General features: G+C 43.1%; 1 protein-coding gene across 8 annotated transcripts in view; it reads left to right on the top strand.

Annotated features, from left to right (window-relative positions):
- ADAMTS2 (ADAM metallopeptidase with thrombospondin type 1 motif 2) overlaps nt 1-23,089 on the top strand; it is a 264,978-nt gene that overhangs the window by 70,331 nt on the left and 171,558 nt on the right. For 3 of the 8 annotated variants that reach the window (XM_054841265.1, XM_054841269.1, XM_054841264.1), the window contains one exon: nt 7,142-7,503. The exons of 3 other annotated variants lie outside the window; for them this stretch is intronic. In XM_054841265.1, coding sequence (XP_054697240.1) covers nt 7,142-7,503 — 362 coding nt within the window. Of the gene's footprint in view, nt 1-5,771; nt 6,170-7,141; nt 7,504-23,089 lie in introns of those variants that run through there. 2 more of the 8 variants (XM_054841263.1, XM_054841261.1) reach the window with 2 other exon arrangements.

Below are 23,089 nucleotides of genomic sequence, written 5' to 3'. Positions count from 1 at the left end.
CATGATTAAGGAAAAAAAACCCCTAAGTTGCAAATGCACGGCATCTCTTGAGGTGGTAGTGTAGGCGGTGAGAAGGGAGAAGGGAAATAGCTTAAGACTTCTGTTGTTAAAGGAAATAATTATTCAGATAAATTGTTCGTAAATGTAAAGAATAAGTACTATTTGAAAAGTGTATGTCCAAGTAATAGATAAAGATTGCAGGGATGACTTTTTGAAAGATTATACCCCCTCTCAGGATTTTGGGATGGAAATCCTTATTTTTCTACTTGTTTCACTGAACTGCTTTGCTGAACTTTGTACTTAGGCAGGTCACTTTCTTCACTGTCTTACTAACTCAATAGACTTCAGTCTCCACTGGGCCTTCTAGGCATTACTTCAATACAAATATACAAATAATGATTCTGAGGCTGGAAAATCTCCCGATCTATTTTAAATGGGTATTTGTTTTTAGTGAAGATATAAATTACTAAGATGTCCTATTATCAGAGTTGCAGCTGTGAAACAGGCAACTGGAAAGTAGAATTTGTTTTATTTGAAGAGCGAATTGAATGTGAAGATCTTGAAAAGGCTTAATTTTAAAAACTTCTCATGTTTCTTATCTCCTCTATTTTTGGGGAAACCCTGCTTTTCATGTGTACTCAATTAGATTTATAAATAAATATTTCAGAGGCATTTTCTAGTAGTTTTAAATAATACTTTTGCTTAGTTTCTTAATATATACTCTTTATGTGTATCTTCACTCACTAAAACAATGCCTAGACTGAACAACCGATTAATGTTGTCAGCAGTGGGTCAGTCAGTGAAAATGAGTGGTGTGGTTTTTCTGGAAGGTGAAGAAATCTGCATGGCTGAAATGCTTCTGAGACAATTTCTTTCTAGCAGAACAATTTGTAAGTATGACTGGTTGAAACTGCTCCATCAAAATTATTTCTCAACAATAAATTAGTATGTTGACTAGAAACATGTTTTTCCTCCAGAAATGTTTCTTCTGGAAGATGTTGATTCTTCTCTTTTTAAAAAGTCACGACGCACAAAGCCAAAATATTTCGGCCAAATTTGCTGAATGTTTTTCAGGGAAAATTATGTAGAGCTAGATTTACACTGGGGAAAAAAACCCCAAACCCTTGACTGGGGCCTAGTTACCCTAAGCTTCTTTTATAGGTGAAGTTGACAGTGAAACTGATGCCTCAGAGGGTAACAGATCTTAGGGCCATCTAACTTTTGTTCTGTACCCCAGAACTTGCACAAATCTGAACTTGGTGACTGGCCCAAATTTGTGGCATAATATGATGTTAAATAAGGTCTGGCTTTCTGTAGGGACTGAAGCATGTTGATAGGCAGCATAGGAATGCTTTATTGTTGCTGCCTCTGCATTTGATGTTTCTGAGATTTCAGACTTAGAAGAGTTATTTTGGACCAGATTCACATGAACAATAGGAAGAGGGGTAGAGCAGTATTGAAAAAGTGTTTGGTTCCTTCAGTGACTGTGTTTTCTCCTGTCAAAATAGATAGCTCATAAACTGGAAAGGAACTGGTTAGTAACAAATGAGAGTTCTTCAAGAGGGAAATCAAATGTCCCAGTACTAATTAGTTGAAATTAAGATCATTCAAATATTTATATAGGGAAGGCAAGTATTCTGGGAACATGCTGGGATAAATCACATGGCTGGAATATTAATAGCGAGGCAATAAATCTGCACAGAAGGAATCAAGGTGAAAACGTAGGGGAGGGATTGTACTATTTATCAAAAGACAATTATACTAGCAGTTAAATACAGATGGTTAGTGAAAGAAGTGGTAACAATGAAATTTTGTGTGTTATGCTGACAGAGAAAATGTAAAGGTGAATTAAAACGGAACATTTACTGTGAGCACAAAGTCAGGACGAAGTGGCTGAACCAAATACAGAAGGTGAAGGAAGCTTGGATCCATCCCCCTAGTTCTGTTACTTCCTTCCCTGAGTGCAGACTCACGTGTGCGTACAGTCCAGCTGCAAGCCAGTGGTCAGGCAGGAGCTCTGGGCCATGTGCAGAAGGAATTTGAACTTCTGCTATCAATAAGCATAGATACAGGTAAAGGTGGAGGGGGGGAAAGGCAGGACTGTTCCAGATTTAGTTACTGCTTTTTAGCATACACTGCTTCAAAAGCAGTAAATACACGCTTTTTTTCTAGGTAGTATATAATACAGCCACATAATGACAAAAGGGCTCAAACAATACAGAGCCTGGAAATGTCAAGCATGGAGGAAATGAACTGGCATGCTATTTTAATTTTTCTTCTTTTTTATTAAGCTTTATGTTGCACAGCCACAAAGTATGCATACCAGTTAAGGGTGAAAGTAAAGACAATGATCTGCATAAGAAACATAATGCAGGCGATGTAAAGTCCTTTTGCGGAAAGGTATCACGTTCCCTGTAAGGAGGTCAGAAATGAGAACTCTCCTTTCTGGGGAGGCTCTCACGTAAGAGCGTGGAGCACTTTGGAACATGAGGGCTGTAAGCGGACTGTAAGTTACCTGCTCAGGTGATGGCGTGCACTTTGGAGAAGGCAGAGTGCTGCAGTCCCACATCTCCTCTCACAGCCCAGCTAACAGGGAAAAGATTGATTTTCCCTTGAAAACAGCAAGAGATCTTAGAAATCTCAGATACAAGGTTTCTCTTTGCAATGTGCAGTTACATGTGTTTTGAACACTTTCATAGCAGTAGTTGGTGATTTAAGCTTAGGATCTTTTTATTTTACTAAGCAAAATTAAACGTTGAGAGAACAGCTCCACAGGGAAGGTCTGACTGCCGTTTATACAGATGTACCCTAGCTAGAACAGGAACTGATAGCACAAACTTGGTGCGGACAAAAAGATCTAGAAATCCAAGTAAATACTCAGGCAGCCTGTGCTGAACTCCACATTGGTTCAGTTACAGTGCTGTTCGTAGCCTAGCTAGCTTCTTTAAAGCTACTTTGGGTATTTCAGCATAAGTCGCTAGAACACCTTTCCTTCAGGCTGCGCATTCTTTCAGGATGCAGAGCATCATTTTCTCCTTTCTGTGTGCCTGTCTCCAGCAAAGGCAAACATCTGTGTGATTGTAGTCATGTTTGGCAGCAGCATAGGCATACCCTCAGATCAAACTACCGGAGCACAGTTGCATTATCTAGTCCTCCTCCCTTTATTCCAGTAAAATAAGCATGGTGTGACTTCATTCACACCAATTAACTTCTAGGTTTGTGGACTATGAGTAATGCAGCAGTACATACATTTCATATTGAGTTTTTCTAGTTCATTCTAAAAAAATTTGAAGTATCCTGCTGGATACCTCATGGCAGCTGGATACTTCATGGCTGGATACACAGCCATGGCAAAGCTCTACCATGGAAACCCGGGCAGTGACCTTGGCTGCCCATGGCAAGAATCCTGGGCAAATAGTTCAGGAAATGGGGAAGAACTATGTACTACCCCTGAATTTCTCTGCTATAGTGATGTAAGAGCAGGGATATAAGAACTTCTCTTCCTGAATTCCCTTCATTCAGGCTCTGTGGTGGTTGGCATGCTTTGGACCATCCTCTCAGGGTCAAACATGGATCCATTTTTTCTCTGGAAGGATAATGGGCCTGTTGCTGTGCCATGTGGCACATCCTCAGTTGGTCTAAATTGGCATTGTGAATCTACTGCAGAGAATCTTGGCTCTGTTGAAGTCAGTGGCAAAACTGTCACTGACTTCAGTGGGGGATCAGGATTTATTCCAGCGAGTTCAGTGGAAGCACAGTTTTTACCACTGCAGATCTGGCTCCGTTGTTTGACACTTGTTCTCAGTTTGGTTTTGTTTAAGAGAAACTTTTAAAGAAGGTTGTAAAACAGCTCCACCAACCCCTGGAGCCCATGGAGGTTTTGGGTCTTGGCCCCATGTGATAAGATAATAACATGTGCACATAGAATTTGGTTTCTATATAGAAATAAACTACATGAAGGTGGTTACTGATTCTTTTTGTTTATATCATTATTCCGCAGTACAGCTGTTATCCATATTAGAGCATATTTTCTAACCTCCAATTTTTTTAAGGGAAAAAAAAATCCATCTTAATTAGTAGAACTATTGGCTGGGTTGTTTTGTATTTCTATAATATACTCTGTCTCCTTAGTTTTTTCTGGATGCATCATATAGAAATAAGAACTTTGATTTCAAATATAGGACCAATCCCTCTCCCTTTCAAGTTTATGAGCAGAAGTTATTGCAATTTGAGCAGGATGGGATGGATGGAACATAAAAAAGCCACATCATCAGCTTAAAATACAAGTCCAATAAAAATGAAGTTGGAACTTTACCAGCTGTGTACTGATGAAAGTATATGAGATTTTAAGTAAGAGAAGCTGCTCAATATGGACTCACAAACAAAACAAAAAATGAGCCAACAGAAAAACAAACCAAAAGGAAGAACTGGGAGAAGCCTGGTGCAGACAGCAATCCCAAGCAGAGGTCATTTGGAAAGCTAAGTCAAGGGATGTTTGAATGGGATGTACAAATTGATTTACTCCATTATTCAGAATAATCTTTCCTTTTTTATCCTTAACCTAAAAAATGTGAAAACCAAACCAGAACAACAAACCGAGGAAGCAGAAAATCATGTACTGCCATAACCGATCAGGCCTGGGGTCCATAAAACCTAGTCACTGGCATCGAGCAGTAGTAGCTAGCTGTTGGTTTTCTTCTGCAGCCTTCACTTGTGTCCATAATCTAGGGGTGGAAGGTAATAATTAGTTAGACAGGAGCAAGAATAGTCAAGGATACCCAGGAAAATTCCTTGGCAGAGGACCAGCTTCCTACAGGAAGCCATTGCATGCAAATTTCCAGAGGGGTATAATACCTGCAGATACAGTGCGAGTCAGTCTGCGGGAGGTAAGGGACGTGGTGAGGACAGCGAGAGCACAAGGGCTATTAGGATTCTGCAAGGTTAAATAGTAAAGTGGTGGAAACAGCTAATGATCCCAATAATGTAACAGCTGAGTAAATATATACATTATCTGAAAGGAATAAGCGGTATGGCATTTATCCTGGCCATATGGAAACAAATATAACTTGGTTTTTTTTTTCCATAAAGGCCACTCTTGATTATTTAATTATTTTTAAAAATCTTCTTCTATATATCGTATTTATAGTATTCCTGAATGCTTTCAGGGTCTATCTCTCCATTTGCAGATATTTAATATAAGATGGCTTTGCAGCAAGTAATTTCAGGCTTATTAGCAAATAGTCCAAACAATTTTTTTCCTGTGAAATGGCTGCTTAGAGTAATTTATTCGATCAGATGAAGATTTCTGATCATTGTTTGCCTGTGTTGGTGGCACTTTTTCCATTTGAGTCCTTGCTTTCAACGGGAAACCGAAGACTCCAACAAAACTCACGCCGAGGTGCCTTAAGTTTGCCCAGTCTGGCTCTGGTTTTCTTTGGCCACCAGTTTCCATGTGAATTCACAGACTGGAGCCGGGACCGCGCAGCCCTGAGAGCAGGGCACTGCCCCAGCGCCCCGGGGGCCTCCCGAGCCCGGCGGGGAGGGGTGTTTCTTTTTGCTGCAGACCGTTTTTGACAACTCCCAGCCCCGCTCCCAGAACCCGTCCCGGCGCGGGGGAGCGCCCCCGGGAGCGGGAGGGTCCCGGCTGGGGAAGCCCGGCGGCGGGGCGCGGAGCGGGACCGGGCGGTCCCCGGGGGCGGCGCGGTGCTCGGGGCTGCCCGGCGGGGCGGCGGGGCGGGCAGTCCCCGCTCCCCTCGGCCCGGCTGCGCCGTGTGGCAGCGCCTCTGTCAATCAGCCTGACTTCACTCCTGCACGCCCTGTGTTTCCAGTATTATACCCCCGCCGCCTCCTGGTGTCTCTGCTTCGCTGCGAGCCGGGAGCGCGGCCGCCACTGCCGCTGCGGCTGCGGCTGGGCGAATGCGCGGGCGGCGGGGCGCGGGGCAGCGCGGAGAGGCGCGGAGCGGCGCGGAGAGGCGCGGAGCGGGGCTGCCGCCTGGCCCGCCCCGGCTGCGGGCGGCGCGGCGCTCGGCCGGCTGCGGGCAGCCCGGGCGCCGGCCCCCGCGTCGGGCCGGGGCCGCCGCGATGGACCCTCCCGCGGGCATCGCCTGCGTCCTGCTCTGCTGCGCGCTCTCCCTGCCCGCCGGCGCCCTGCGGCGCCCCGGGGACAGAGGTAGGTCTCCGCCGAGACGCCGCGGCCGCCCCGCCGCCTTTGGGCTGCTCTCTTTGCCCCGCCGCCGGCGGCCGGTGCCTTGCAGCCCGCCCGTCTGAAGTCGCGGCTCGTCGCCCCGCGGCTTTCCGCTCCCCTTGAACTTCTTCTGCGGCTACTTTTGCCGGGTTTCCAGTTGTTTCCTGCAAGCGGCAGGCGGGGACGGGGACAGGGGCACCCGCGCTGCCGGTGGGGAAGGGACGCGGGAGCACCGCCGGCAGTGACAGCGCTGCGCCGGTGCCCGCAGCCGCCCGCTGCCTGCCCCAAGGAGGGGGCGAGCCCCGGCGGGGCGGCGGGCAGGGCTCGGTGCCTGGAGTTCTCCGTGCGGGATGAAGCACATGGCAGCTTGTCTGCCTCCTCCTCCTGCGCCCCGGCCATCGCCGCCGTCCAAAACTGCCGGGGCTCCCGCTGACACCGCTGCCGATCGCGTCCCCATCACCAGTCGGCTCATCCCCGCCGCACCGGGGGTAGTTTGAGGGACGTGCCTTTCCCTTGGGGGCTTGCCACCTGCAAACCAAGCCCCTACCCCTGCCCCTGCGAGCAGTCCCGAAGTGGATCAGCACCCTCTCATCATCGCTAGCCACCCGGGTAGCCTAAAAGTCCCCAAGGCGACCCGGGTACTGGCCGGGTGGACAAGGGCGCAGCATCCCGGCTGGGTGGGCAAAGGGTGGCGGGACCCTGCTGCATGGGCAGGAGTGTGGGGTCTCTGCTGGGTGGGGAGGCTCACGCTGCCGTGGTGTTTTGGGGAGCAAAAGGCAAGTTTGAATGAACTCTGCACACTTCATGCCAGTGAATGAAGTGCCTGTACAGAGTGCAGTGTCCATCTGCCTTATGTAAGTGTCTGCTGTGCTAATGAATAATGGAATATAAATCCCGCGGCATCAGGATGTGTTTAGTTCTAGTATCTCTCTCCTCTCTTGCTTTCGCCCTGTAAAGATCCAATTCTGAGGAATATAGAGGAGTACAGCCTTGTCATCCCCACCAGCACCGATTCAGAGGGCAGGTTCCTATCCCACTTGGTGTCTGGACCGCCAAAAGCACGCTTCAGGAGAGCTGCAGAGGACTTGCAACATGAAGCAGCAAATGAGCAAATATTTTACAATGTCACTGTTTTTGGAAGAGAGTTTCACTTCAGGTTGCGGCCAAACTCCCGCCTTGTGGCCCCTGGAGCAACAGTTGAATGGCAGGAGGACTGTGACGAAACTCACATTGAACCTCTCTATGGGAATTGCCTCTATGTTGGGGATATCACTGATTTGCCAAATGCCTCAGTTGCTATCAGCAATTGCGATGGGCTGGTAAGTTACTTTTGTTATTATATCGAAGATAATTACATTAATTTCCTACAGTCTTTAAATATAAAATGTGTGGACTGTCAGAAACTCACACCTCATATGGTAACTGTGAATGCAAATTAACTAATGTTCCCTTGTGTGGGAATAGCTGTGCTGCACTAGGCACTTCTTTACAGACAGTGGCACTAGAAGTTTGAGCACACGCTTGGTGGTAGCTACTCTGGAACAGAGCAGCTGAACCCAGGATTTATGTTGATTTGTGGTAAAGTTGCTTGAGGTGTCTGATGCTTTGAAACAGAGGATGAAATGGCACATTCTGAGCATCCTCTTCCACTTTTCACTTCCAGTCTGCCCAAATAATGGGCTGGACTGCCCTGGAAACAATTTTGATATGTGAAATATGCCTTTGCCCTGGAATATGTTAATTTATTCAGAGTCTGTTTTCATGGACCTTTCACTTGGTGATTTTCATTGCCTAATCAAGTAACTGATGGAAAGTCACAAAAGAGTTTGAGTTTTACAAGCAAAACAGCTCCCTGTGATACATTTTGCAAGGCTGTGTGTTTTAAAACTTGCTGCAGCTTTCTGTTCTGGAGTGCATGTTCAGCAGTCAAATTATGACTGTCCCTGACATCCTAAGCTGTCATACTATCATTTGAACAGTAATTACTGCATAACAATTTGTTTAGTGAGAAAAGGGCTATATTTTTGATAATGAACAGTTTATCCAGCCAATATTTTCTTGCTATACCCTTTAGAGTTCGTAATTTTGAGATTAGTTAATTTTAAGGCATTCTGTTCTCTGCATAGAAAACCAGTTTGAGTCATTTGCATTTCTATTTATTTAATCATAGAAAGTTGCTCACTTGCTGTGCCAAGAAGATAACATGTATGGAGATAGTATGTTGGCTATCTGAGAATGGAAGGGAATCAAATACTTTTCCCCTTGCTCTTTCCTTTCCTGTGGTTTCTCCTAGCCATGTGCATTCCTGTTTTCAGAAACAGGTTTTAATGTTGCAGTTGTGTGATGTGGACAGCTGGCTGAGGGCAAGAGGAACACCAGGACTGAACAAGAAGAGCAATTCAGAAAACAGAGTATGAGCCTGCAAGCCTGCCTCTGGGGGGGAAGCAGAAGTGTTTTGCTCTCCCCATACCTGGCCTAGCACAGATCATTTTGTGTAAGGCAAAATTCCCTTGCTCTGGGCATTGCAGAACTAGGGTGGAGCCAAAGCTCTTCATCCTTGTCCATCTGTGCTGAAAGGTGGAGGAAGATCCTGTTGATGGCTGCTGCTTGCCGTGTGCTCTTCTTATCAGCACAGGTGTTGACTGTAAGGGCAGTGAGGGAGCTTGTTCCTTTTTCATCCCAGTGTTAGCCAGAGTGTGGACTCCTTATATTTGGAGACAAGAGTCATGATAAAATATAACAGGAGTTAAAGCCAAAGTATGGATAAGACTCTAAAGGTCCAAGGCCTCATGTTGCATGTGTAAATGACAAAGTGTTTATAAAATTCTGCTCTTTTTGCATTTGTAACTTCTCAAATGCAAAGGAATGAAGCCAGGCCTTGATTCAATGGCACTCATAAATGGCTAGAATCCGGAAAGCTACCAAAAGAATTTTCATTTTTAACCTGTGACCACAACCTGTGTGCCTGCCTCTTTCCAACATTCTTGTTTTCATCAGTAGAAGCAGTAGAATTGGTCTAGCGCAGGAGCTGCCACATGCTAATCTGGATGCCACGTTGATTCTTGCATGGCACTACAACTTCTGTGATTCTGCTAATACATTTGGAAATTACTTACTGTTTCCTCCAGTGCGTACCTACATTGTAAATGTTGCAGGGCAGGGACCATGTTTGGTTTTGCCCAGGTCACTGAAGCCTTCCTGCAGGAAGCATGACCTCAATACCTTTAAGCATCAGGCCATAATGATTTCCCTGAGATTGTGCAGTAAATCTGTTGTGGAACAACAAATTGAACTCCAGTCCCTTGGGTACTATGTTCCAAATCTACCCATTCCCTCCATCTCAGTTTCTTTCTTTCTTGCGGGGACAGAGTTTAAAACAGATATCAACAGAGTTACACAAACTCCAAGAAATGGTACCGGTGGTTCCCCAAAAGCCACTGGTCCGTGGACAGCAATAATGAGCAACTAACGCACTGAAGTTCATACTGCACTTAACTGTCTCTCAGTTTACCTTTTCATTTCTTGTGTTTGGAAGGAGTATTGCAGAGTCTCTGGCGCAGTGTATTGCAAGACATTCTGAGAGACCACTGGGCTGTATGTTATTCTCAGGTTTATTGGTATTTCAGATGTCAATGAAGACACGGACAAGGCTATTCTCAGCTGCTTTTCTATGTCTATTTTTTTTCCTTCACACCTAGTTTACTACAATGGAGAAATTCTGTAGTATCATGGATTTTCTTTCAGTTGCCTTACAATATGCATGCCATGGCCAATGTTCCTACCATACCCCAAGTATTTCCACCTCCTTTTCTAGATTCCTCTGGAGACTGGGATGGTGGAGCTCTCTGACAACTGAGCTGTCAACTGACAAGTGTTAGAGTTGTTTGTTATAAACTTGCTTCATTTAATTCCTAGTATTTTCTTGAAGTGCTTGCTTTTGAAGGTGGTTTGACATCTGTCTATGCTTCTGGTGGGCTTCCAGCTTTTGCATCCAGACATTAGGGCTGAAATAATATTTGAATTGAAGTTTCATAGTTTGATCTTTACATTGCAAACTTTTGTTGACTGAATCTGGTTCAAGTCAGTGAATGCATCTGCCACCTTGCCAACTTCTGATGTTATTTCCTCTGAACATCTCCTTTGGTTTGCACTTTACTGCCAACTGTGTCTTATTTTCCAATTATTGTCTGAGAAGAGTCTGTCTGGTGGTGTTGGTATTGCCAAAATGAGAAGTTGTTGGAAGGCATTTACATAAAAATAGTAGATCTGCAAACGGATTTTTGAACTGTACTGTAAATGATGAAGATTTTTAATCTGCAATAATTCTAAAAACCAAAAAGGTACAGTGAATGCATATACAGAATTATCTGCTGCCCTGACCGAGGAGGGCACAGTTAGTTTGGGCACTCCCAGTTTTCTGTAACAGAAGTCAATGACAAAATTAGTTTTATTGACCTAAAAATCAAATCAGAGACACATGATGAGAACCTCTGAAGAATGCAATCTAGGTGTATTTTCAGAACTGAAATGGGTCTTTACAAATAACTGGAAAGTTAAAGCTAATCAATAGCTTTTTTAACAGCTCTCTGAATTATGGATGTGATTTTTACCATATAAAAAGAAAAAGTTTTGTGAAAGCTTTCCTACTTAAGATAAAAACACTCTGGACAACTTGGTATCATCTTGGTTGGCACGATAGCATTTCAAACTAATTTTCCACTGAGTGGGCAGAACCAACGTGGTCAGTTGTCAGTGGCCTGCAGAATGTTGTGGAAGATACTGCATTTGGAGTACGTTCTTGGTCCTGGGCCAGATCCTTACTTGTGGATGCAGCTGGAGGATGAAAGAGCTGGCTGTCCTCTCCAAGGGTTAGTTGTGAAGGAGAATGGTTAGAGGCTGTAAAAATGCCATAAAACAATAAAGAGTTAGGGTCATGTTAGTCCTCCCAGATTATTGCCTCAACTATTGGAACTCCTTTCTTCACTCCAGCAGATGAACCTGCCATTGTAGAACTCTTTATGCATCTGAATTTCTCATTTTGATAAATACTTCTGCAGTGCTTGAGGCAGATGTGCCAAAAATGTCTTCTTCAGGTTGACAGGATGGCAGTATTTGGTTGTGGAACTTCAGAGACATAAACTCTATCCCAGTATCCTCATAACATTCATAGTCTATGGGCTAGAATGTGTGCTTAAACACAAGCAGATACAGGAGAAACACAACATCAACACCACATCTGGTATAGCTAATGAGCACATGATTAAATTAGGCTGCTGTGCAGAGTCAAACTTACTGACAAGATCCTGAAAGACTGAGGATCACAGCTTCATGTTGAATATTCAGTATGATCTAGCACCCACTGAAGCAAATAGAGGAACATCAGTTTCCGTAACACAACATGATGTCTCAGCTCTGCTTTATTAATGTAATCCCCTTCCTTTTTTAAAAGTGAAAATATAAGCTGTCCAAAAGTTTCACTATATTGTCATTAAAATGGGAAGTTATTAGAAGTAGACATACAGAAAGTAAACTATTCAGGACATCTATGATTGTACGTTTTCTTATGGAACTGTAAGCGCTACATGTCTTGGGGTACCAAGCCATAGTCACCTTACTGGTATAATGGACATAAGCATTTCCTCTTATGTGAGGAAATAGGCAGGGTTTGCTCTACAACATTTCAGTCTTTACTGTATGCTGTAATAACCCTCGCAAACTGAGAGAAGGCTGGTGGCTGGCTGCTTGCCCAGATGCTATTTCTTCTAGAAATGCTTGGGACGCCAGCAGTGCTTTTTAGACTTGTGCCCAATACTAGTAGTACCTGTAGTACTGGGCTGACCTGGGTGGGTTTGTGGTGATCCATTTGCTTTACTAGCCAGTCATGAATCTTCAGGAACTGATGGGTGCTTTGGCTGCCGTCAATGTAAGCACATATCTCTCAGTTGTCCTGAGACTTCGTTACGTGTTATTTGTATTATTAGTATTGCCTTTACTGTTTTAAAATCAGATAATGCAATATTTTTACTTTTTGCAGTCTTTATTTTACAGGGGTGTATTCATATAACCTAATTTGTAAATTATAAATGTAGTAGCTCAGGTTCCAGGTTCAGTCAAGGGTGTCTCCCAAGAGAATTCCAATGCCCCATGTGAAATACCCACTTTTCTCCATCCTGGGAGAATATTTCCCCCCTCCCTCCTGCCATGTTCCCTGCATTACTGAAGACATTTAAACACCTTGTGAAATCTATCCTTGTTTAGTATAATCCTGCTTCACCTTGAGCATGAGCTTGAGCTTTTTGAAGTCAGTGAATTTTAAGGTTATATTCTTAAATACCTTCCAACAGGGATGCTTGCTTGGAACTTGCCACAGAGCTGAAGTTGAATCTAACTCACCTCAGGCGGATCATGTTATTTACCTGCATAAGAGGGTGAACGATCTGCTCACAATGAATACACCAGGAGAAGACAAACATGCTTATATAACTGTGTTATTTTTCCTTTTAGACATCCATCTCCTGCTTTCATATGGATTTACAATTTAGTTTTGTTTCTGTTTTATCTGTTTTTTGGATTACGCTGGTTTGTGATGTAGCAAAAAAGCAGAACTCAAGGTAGCACAATATTGTCTTCAAAGTCTGGTCAGGTCGAGTGCCTGACGGTTAAAACAGATGCCTGCTACAAATAATTCTAGTAATTCTTTTTTGTATGCTGAGTTCTTAGCATTCACATTATGATCAGGTTGCATCCATTTTTAGTGGATTAAAATTTGGCATATATAATCTCTTGATTTGGGAGCATTTTCTCTTCAAATTAAACCAAAATCAAACCAAAGTTGCCATCTGGTTTTTGAGTAACAGCAAAGTCCACTGTGGGCTTTTTGCTTTTTGGACAAGTAGAACTATAATACAGTGGCAGAAGAAATGCAAATAATTCCTGTGACACAGTATAGCGCAAAATTTAAAAGCCATTCTCTTTAAGAAAATATCAGCCCTTCCTCTGCAGATGATTAGAGTGGGATGTCCATTAACCCACATGATCTTTTGAATTCAGCTGGGGTCTCTACATATTTAAGCCAAACGTGTGTGTAAATTTTAGCACAGCCAGAGCCTCACTGCACATCCACATCCACATCCACACACATGATGTAAAAGACCTGCACTGCCTGACAGAAAACAATGGAGCTATTTTGATGCCTAACACTCAAGCATATCTATGTATTTCCACAGGACAGAGACTTTGCTTCATAACCCATTCTCTGGGTTTCTGCTGTTCGTGTCCCTGGGCAATACTAGCCTAGTTGGACAGCCCTTTCTGGTGTGTAAATTGCAGAGACTTTCCCTTTTAAAAGTTATAGTCTGAAACACAGAGAGTGTAAACACTATGATTCAGCCTCTAACTGGAGTAAATTATCCTCATTTTGCTGTCCTTAAAAGAGACTCTGTCATCAGTAAGTACTTTTTTTTTTTTCTTTGCATCTCCTGTGCATGGCTCATCTCACCTACATTTTATCTGAGAGCAAAGTAAGTAGTTTCTTAGATCATACAGGTGGACACCATCTGGACAGAATATCCTCAGGCAATCGAAACTGGTATCTTTGTGGTATGTTGTAGGCCTTTGGATAAAAGATAGATACTTCCTTATGTCCTATTTGACCTTGTGTTGCGTTGTCCTCATTGTAGTAGTAGTATCTCAGCTGTACTATTGTCTTTGACCACACAAGAACTAATTTTCCAACCAGAATATTAAACCATGTACATGCAAAAAAACGTGCCTGATGGCTCCTTCTACTTTCCATCTTGAAAGATCCAAATATTGTAACTGATTTTGATAAAGTCCTAATTACTTTCTGGGGTATGCAGAACATCTATTTTGAGAAGTCTGTCCCTCTTCAGCTTCCAGAGGTGTGTCCCTCGAAAAATGCTATTAGCTTAGTTATCTACCAGCTCACTGCTTCCTCATGGTGCCGCAAGGTATTCTCTGAGAATTTAACAGTACAGACTCCTGCATACGGCAAGACATTCCCACATTTTGAGTTAATTACATGTTTACTTTTTGCTACAGAAGACTGGAAAATATTTTTTTTGATCAATCAGAATTCCAGCAGTTGCATGGAGCAGGACCTTTTCTCCACAGATCACACTAGTATTTTATTCGACCTACTTCTGAGCACTTTTTATTAATGGTGACTGTTGCTTTGTAAGCAGGTCATGCCATTACTTAATTGCACACTAGGACATTTCTCATACTGGGTCTGATTAAAACAGAGGATCAGGGAGGAGGTCTTCAGTCTCTTGTAGGGGGTTGCACAACTTTGCGTTTGCTTCCTGTGAATAGCTCTGATGTGCACACCCTCTTTTTCAGATCACCTTCTCCCTTTATTGCTTTCCTTCTTCCAAAGTTTCAGCAAGTTCTTTAACACATCACATCTGATTTCTTTAGCCCCTTTATCTGTGTGTGTTTTAAATTCATCTTTGTTTGCAGAGTCTTGACACAGCGGGTTCCCAGTTTTAATAGTCTGCAAAATGAAAGGCCCACATTTCACACACTATTTTCAGCACCGTTCTATTAAACTGTAACATTGAAAAGAAGAGTGTCCTCTTCAAGTGCTCAAGAGCATGTTGCTTCCTCATATCTAAATCACAGTCTCCGCTATAGGTCCTCTGAATTATTCCCAAGTCTCAAAATGTCTGGCACTTTCCTCTAATCTGGAGTTCCTGGAGTCATAAATGGGAATCTCAGCATTATTTTTTTTACTTTTTCTTCTAATTAACTATTATCTGTTGAAAGTAAGTATTTTTAAGTAAGAGTTTCCCTCAAGGAAAAGACAGAGAGATGCAAGTTATGTTTTTTGAAGTCTCAAAAATCACCAGGCCAGTGAAAATCATCCCAAGTATGTTGTTTTGAAGGTGTCATTTTACAGAACAGATGAATATCTCTTAACACCTCATTGCTGCCGAGAGGGGTAATCCTGTTCCCTTGGCTGTTCCTGTCCTGTGCTCCTGTTCCTGCCCTGCTCCAACACCCTCGCTCCTCTTACTCCACCTAGCGTGTGAGTGGCCAAACCAGTGAATCGCTGCCTTCCAGTTTAGCTGCTTGAACTGGTGAGTTCAACTGTGGGGTGAGATGGACGTTTGTATAGGTAGAGGGATGGGAGTGGGAATGCCCTCAGCTGGGCACGAGGAGAGTGAGATTGCTCCTCTGGTAATGGATAGACTCAAGCTGTATTGTAAAACCATGTCCTTATTCTCATGATTTTGAAAGGAGTTTGACTTGTGCCTTTGAGCATCAGAAGTTGGAACTGCAGCTTTGGACAAACATTGTTCTGCTCTGTGGATGATGTCTTTCTACTTTGTAGCTCTGCTTGGTTTTTTGTTGGGTTTTTTTTTCTGGTACTTTGCAATAAAATTCCACCTCCATTGGAAGGGATGTTATGGGATCAGAGAAAGGAGTGGAGTTTGCTGCTGTGGGGAGAAAGGTCATTGTGACGGTGGAGGGGAGGGTGGGAGAAGCAGTCAGAAGGGAAAGGCAAGTTGTTGAATGGTAAAACGAAGCAAGAGACAGGGATCTCTCCTCATTGTGTGTACTTCTGAGAGACTTTGTCCACTGGCATGTGTTACCTGGGCTGGCTGCACCTCAACTGGGGGAGATAGATTGAGTCACTGAACGTGGTAACTTCTGTATCATTTTCACCTCTCTGGTGCCACAGAGAGAACCTGCCCTGACCACTAATTTATATACTTGCCTTTTTTTTTTTTTTTTTCTTGCTTCATGCCCCTTCTAGGACTGTATCTGCTAATCTATTTGTTTTCCAAAAGTTTGCCTTGCTAACGTTGAAGTCCTATTTGCAAGAGTAACTTGCTATTACTCTTTGGTCTTGGTATCCTAAGTGTGTTACAGTTTATCAACGTTCCCTTCAGGTTTATATTGTGTCTTATTCCCTTTATATTGGTTTAAATCAAATGTAATGTTTTGCCTCTTTATTGCTGCACTTGTGACCTTTATCTTCAAAATAAATAAATACAATTAATTCTTCACTTGTGCATCTTTCCATGGAGAATTCAGAGGTTAAAATTGCCTGGGGTCAGTGGTACTTTCTGACTCTTACACCTGCAAAATACAATGTTATCACTTTTCTTTTGATGTGGTAAGCTGTAAATAAAGCCACTTTAACTTCCTACTGTCATTCCCTTTAACTTTTCCTGTAGTTGCCACCTCTGTGTTTGAATTTCATTATATAGTCAGACCACTTTTTCCCAGCATTTGACCTCTAGCCTGGTGGACCTCAGGGGACAGATTACAATCTATTTTCTACTGAAATTAAGCATGAAACCTACTAATCCTGTAATGAGAAAGGGTCGCTGAACATCATTGGTATCTTTGTGGATGAGAAGAGCTCCTTCTACCTGTAGCTAGATGAAGCTAATTTAATGCATTTATATTATTGACTTTAGGTTTATTGACTATAGGTAGCTGCTGTTATTGCCCTTTAATGAAGGTGAACTATTTCCACAAGATTTTTGAAGCAAGAAAACTAGAAGGAAGTACCTGGTCAATGTTTAAACTGGCCTTAAAAAGATATAAAAGCAAAATCTCTTTCTGAGGTTTTAGGACAGCACAGTGCCACATCTTGATGTAGGCCCTGAGTCTTTAAGCCCTTATTAATGTGTTTTCTGATTTATTATCGCTGTAAGAGTAATTAAGTTGATGTGCGGAGGAGAGGAAGCTGCATGGCTAACTAGCAGGCTAGCCAGCAGCTCTTCCTGACCTCTTTTCTTTAACCCCATCACTTGCAGGACTTAGAAGAAGCAGTCCATGTAATGGCAGGAGTGACTGAATTTTGTATGCAATACAGCATGTTTCTACAGAAGCCCCGAGTGCAGATCTCTCTACAGGCCTGCTGTTGTGCCTGCTTCCCTCTGCTGCTGGGTAGTCCCTCTTTCATGCCTGTCTCCTCCCTGTGTGCTCTGTGGGCTACAGCAGCGGCTTCCAGCATGTCCAGTGGAGCTCTGGGCATGTATTAGCCCCCTTAGGCAAACCCATCCACAGGCACCTTTACACCGCATGCCCAGAAGGACAGGGACTGCGGATTCAGTGCTACTCTTGCACAATTTGGCCTGTAGAAAGAGTTTCTTTTTCAAGTTGTGCTTCTGAACATGTGCTTTTTGGCATGATATAATGAATATTGTACAGTATAGGATGGAGAAAGTCAAAATTGTATGGCAAGTCCGACAGGAAAGAAAAGACTTATTATCTTGGGAGTCAAAATATTTCAAGAGCTAAACATAGTAATAAACCATTTAAATTTTAATACAAATGCAGTAAAATGATAGAATTTAGAAGGGAAGAGGGGAAAGCATAGGTTTTACTCCAAAGACTTGCTAATTTTGTTGATATTTCCCCCATGTGCAAAAGACAGAACTAAGATCCAGTACCTGCCCAAAGCAGATACATCTCGCATGTACTCCCATGGTCAAGTGTGTGGCTCCCAAGGCTGGTCCAAGGGCCAGTGTCCGTGGCCATTACATCAGTTGAAGGGGAGACCTGTTGGCAGGACAGAGCCCCTAGTTCGGAGCTATAAAAAGAGCCTGCAGAAAATTCAGAGCTTAACTAAGGATAGGTGGCAGCACAGGCTGTGGTTACTATTTTAATAGTGGTTTTATTTGTTTTAAATCATGGCTTTTGGGTAAATCATGTTCATCCAACTCATACGCAGAAGGATATACTTCTTGATTCTTTTGAGTGTTAAAATTGCTAGGCTTATTTCTTTCCCCAAGCAGAGGAGCTGTGGAAGGAATGTGAGAGATGTTTGGACAGCATTCTGCAAACCAGAATGTATTTAAAAAACAGTCTTTGAGAAATAAATCACTACCTGATGATGAAGACAGCTGAGCTGGGCCAAGAGTCTTTCACGTGCCAACAGTCTCTCACGTGACAGAAGTTAAATTGGACGCTGGCAGGCTTTGAAGCTTGCAAGGCTGAAAATGTCTAAAAATTTTCATATACTTAAACAAAGTAAGTAATAGGTAGATAAAAATATGGCTTTGAAACTTTTCAAAACACCTCTCTGTAGAACAGTGGGAACCTACCTAAGGTCACAGTCTTTTACCTGTTGGGAACAAAATAGCCCCTAAACCCCAGGAGCACAAATTTTACACCTCTCAGTTCAAAACCAATAAAGAGCTTAGGGATGAAGAAGTTTTAGGGATGAATTTGGATTGATTTCAGATTTATAACAAAGCTTGAAATCAGAGTTTCCTAATAGTTTCAGGTTTCATTGTGAAAATGGCAGATCCACCATTCATCAGTAAACCAAAATATTTAATCCCCAAGTAAATGCTAGAGATGTCTGTCAATATTACATTTGTTTGCAAAGTTACGGCACATTAAGGCTGACATAAGCAGTAAGTGTAAAAATGTGATTAATCAAAGGATGATTTACCACTCTGAAAAAGGAATATGAAACTCAGTCTAGATAAGTAATAGGCAAGCAAAGAAAGACAAGACCATTTACAAGATGTTTTGAATTAATTTAAACTCCTCAGTAGGAAAGGGTAATGAATTTACTATGAAAATAAAGTTGTTAGTTCACTGCAGTCAAATTAAGGCCAAAAATAATCATATGCATCTTAAAAATAGAATAAAAATACTGGACCTATGAAAACATAGTATAATCTTGCATTTATCAAAACAGAGAATTATACAGAAAAAATAGGTCTATGTCAATTTTTATGTTATGGTCCAGCATCATTTTGCATGAAGCCCTGGGAGGTCCCATGCCAAGTAGCTGATCTTTCAGTTTGTTCCAAAGCCGTTGAAGTGAGGGTGTTTAGTTTCACTGGATTCATTTGGCTTTGTATCGGCAGGTTGATTAGCAAAGAATTTGGGACAAAAAGCATGCCTTGGAGTATTCCACATCATAACCTTGTCTTTCACCTTGTTCTCTGTCCCCTGGTGCAGTGGTGGTGGTGGTGAGGGAGGTGAGTACGAGAGGCTCAAGTGCAGCTTTTCCCATTGCTGTTTATATCCCGTATGCTGGATGGAACAGGACAGAACTGCATGCTTCTAAAACTGAAATAGCTCAGCTAAACCTTCTTCCCCTTCTGCCTCACACCACATCCCCACCACAGAAGAGGTGATGCATTAAGCAAGGGGGAGGGATCAGGAGAAACCCTCCTCTTGTCCATGCCAGGAGGATGAGGCAATTCCAGCTGCCTTGAATTTGCAGGCTCATTCTGACAGCTCTTCTGTCTCTTTCTTCCTGTGAAGATGGGGCCAGAAAGGAGAATGATTTTTCTGCTTACTGAGGTTGCCCCTCTTTGCTTCTGCACTGCTGGAGGTGTGATGGTGGGAAGAGCTTTCTCTGCCTATCTGTGATTATTAGCTCTGACCTCAGTAAAACTAGCATCGCTTGCAAAAAACCCCCCAAAGTGCCAAATCCAACCCCCCAACAAAAAAAAAACCCAAAATCATGAGAGACAGCAACATGAGAAAAACTCTAATTGGACATCTGTTCAACAGACTTTTGTGATAACTCAGCAACAGCTAATTGAAACTCCTGGATTGTAAATATGCTTCTAGCCAAACTGGAGTTTACTTTCTCTGATGCAATCTCCTTTCACAACTCCCTATTGCCCTCTGACATTCTGGTGGTCAGGTTTCCAACAATCTGTCACTAGATGGGAAAATTAGAAGTTGGGTCTATTCAATTATAATGAGCCAAACCTCTGCTAATCTGCATCATCGTGTCTCCGTGGATTCCTCAGAGCTCTGTCACTTTGCATTAGCTGAGGACCTGGCCTTATGTAATTAGATGTTTTCACACTCCTCTGGTGACGTGCCCTCCTCCGACAGTCTGGATTGGAGGCTACCATGGTTGGCAAAAAGAGATACACTCATTCTTGGGAGGCAGCAGGACACACAAGATCTGTGAATGTGTATGCGCTATTAACATGAGATTTCGTTAAGTAATGTATTCAGGATTTGCGTACATACTCAGAAATAGTGAAATGCATTGGAAGAGGAGACCAGGGATCCTGGCATCTTTGAAGGTTCTCAGACTTCTTGGTCATGAATGGGCAGATGGGATAGACACAGCTATGAGTGCTGCTTGTTGTCACGCAAAAGTTTGGGCTCACTGAAGGCCTTATGGCTTCCTATCTCTGAATTACCATTCTGACGTAATTTTTGTGACATTTTCATGTTATTATGCAAGCCTGTAGAAATCATGACACCACTGGCAAAACTGTTGAATAAATACGATGTTAGTAATGTGAAATTCATCCGTGATAGATATACTTAGGTCTTTGAAGGGTTTATCTGCTTCTGGCAATTTTGTGTTCTTTTGAAATGATTGAAAGAGGTGTTTGCTTTGACTTGTGGATTTAAGAAATGTTTGTGACTAGGTTACATTTTTATAGTGCACTTCCAGAATGAACTCCACGTGGTCTTTAACCCAAGGATACAGTTTTGGAATATTGAGTCACTGCTTGCAAGTCCTATAGTATGTTCTAGCTATCCCACTGTGGGAAACTGTTGGGCTTTTCTCTATTAATTTTATATTTGTTTATATTAAGACCACTTTTCACTGACGTCAGAGACCTATCAGGTCAGATTTAATCCTCTATATATCTCTTCTGCACCACTGAGTCTATTGCTTTGACTTAATACAATGTAGACATTTGGAAGGAGTCTACTAAATCCTTAAGTTTAAATTTTATTTTGTTGTTAGGACATCACATTCTTAACTAAAAAAGGCAGAGTCACAGGCAGAACCTGATATACTGAGGCTGCCTAGTGACCTATTGGTGACAAATCGTGAGATGCTTTAAAGTATCCTTTGAAAGAATGATGAAGATAGTCTGACATCTGTCTCCTCTGAGGAAGTTCTGATCTTTTATAGGCTGCTTTATGGAGGAGTTGTTAGCACTCAAAGAGGGCAACTGAACGTGGATTAGAAAGTGCTGGAACATTTACCAAGCTGGAAACTCAGAGAAGTTTTGAAATTACATTGAGATGCTTCAGTGGAATTGCACTTTGGACTATTTCTAATTAGTAGAAGTGACCTTACAGCTTCGCTGTGATGCTGCAGGGTCACAAGGGAGCAGAACACCATGACAGAAACACACATTGAGCATCGTGTCCTAAAGCTGCCCATTTGGCTCTGTGCTACTTTGCCTGCCTTTTGTCCAGCCTTTTAAAAAAGCACTAAACAAAGTTCTCTTAAACTTCAGGGTCATTTGGTGAGCCACCTAGTGAATATTGCCAGGGGCGTTCCGTCCTACTGATCAGAAGAATATCCATCACCACTGGTATTGGCTGTAGGAGCAGTGCAGGTTGCCTGAAGTTTGATATAGAGTCCTGTTGCTGTTCAGTGGCTGGTCTCCATAAGCTTCTTTAGCATCCATGCGAGTTGGCCTTGTCTCTGTTTCCTAGCCTTGTAAAGTGGTGGCAAAGCAGAGAGACAAAAGTGGCAGGCAGCTACCTTTGCTGCAAACCTTTTGGTGCTTCTTGAAATGTGAAAGCACTAGGCAGTGCCACAGGGCAGCACGATGCACTGGCTACACCAGCCCTAATATTCATGTTTTCTAGTCTGTGCGGATGCAGCTGATGATGTCCTCCCCACAGCTGGTTCTAGGTGATGGCCGAGCCTGTGGGTTCTCACTCCTTGCCTTCACAGAGCCAGGGACCTTCTCAGCACTGCTCCTTTGCCAAGGAATGTGGAGCAAATGGCCATCTTTGAAATTGCTGCCAAGAGGTGGTTAATGCGCTCCGCCACAGTTAACGTGTTTGAATTCCAAAGCTACACAGATTGTCTGAAAGTCTACCTCCCCACAGGCTGCTTCTGGGCTGGTGGGCAGTACCGCTCTCCTTTTCACGAGCTGGAAACACTTCCTTCACTGGAGAAAAATGCACTGTGGTTCCTGTGGAGGAGCGTAGTGTTCAAAGCAGTGAGATGACTCTCTGTGTGTGTTTTGGGGGAGAGGAAGGGATGGGTCAGAAAAAAGGCCAAAGGAAAGAGCAGTTAGAGACATCTGATCAATGTCACAGGGCAAGATGCTGAGCTCTGGCATCGGGCTGCTGAGGTGATGAGAATAGCTTATGAGTAGCCCATGCAGCAGGAATAAGCAGAAAACACTGTATTTCTTGGCTATTGACAACAAAATCCACGTTCAGTGAATATTCTCCTTTAACAAGTACGTCCAGAAGGGAGAATGAAGCAAAAAGCGATGTCCCCATTTATCTTCAGTGCCAGTCTGCAGGGCAGGGCTGGAACACTGACTCCGATTGAGAGCAACCTGAACTTCTTGCACTCACAAACAAGTACATGTGACAGTGCGAGGTGAGTCAGGGCTGCCCAGGGGCACTGGGCAGATGGGAGCAGGGAGCTGGAGACACGTACGCACGTCACCAACACGTCCCGTGCGCTGCAGGACAGTCCCCTCCAGAGCTGCTGTGATTGATTCCACGGGAAGGGTTCACAGCTCCAGCCCAGAAGGGACTGAAGCACCTCTCATCCTGAATTTTCTTCCTTCTCTATTAACATTCTGCCAAAGCTGTTTTCAAGGAAAGTTGTCTTCCAGTCTACTGTGCTGCCAGGGTGGGCTAGTGTGAAATAAAAAAAACCTCGTCCAAACCGACAGCACAGGTTTGGTTCTTTTGTTTGGGCTTTTGGGAATTTAAAAAAGTATTCTGTGGCTCTGCCGCTGAGTCAGCACTGGTGGGTTGTGATTTCTGAATATGATTTCTGCGGTCAAATTTTGAAAAAAGCTTTGATGTTTAATATGCTGGTCAATTAAAGCGTGCTGCTATGTAAGAAATGATGCAGTGGCTTTGTGCGGCTTGGTTGGTATTGCCAAAATGGGTCAAAAGTATCAGAAGAAGGTTTAATATCCCTGTTTACATAGT

The sequence above is a fragment of the Grus americana genome, chromosome 14 (genome assembly GCF_028858705.1).
Source record: "Grus americana isolate bGruAme1 chromosome 14, bGruAme1.mat, whole genome shotgun sequence".
NCBI lineage: Eukaryota > Metazoa > Chordata > Aves > Gruiformes > Gruidae > Grus > Grus americana.
This window is presented reverse-complemented; position numbering and strand designations above follow the sequence as displayed.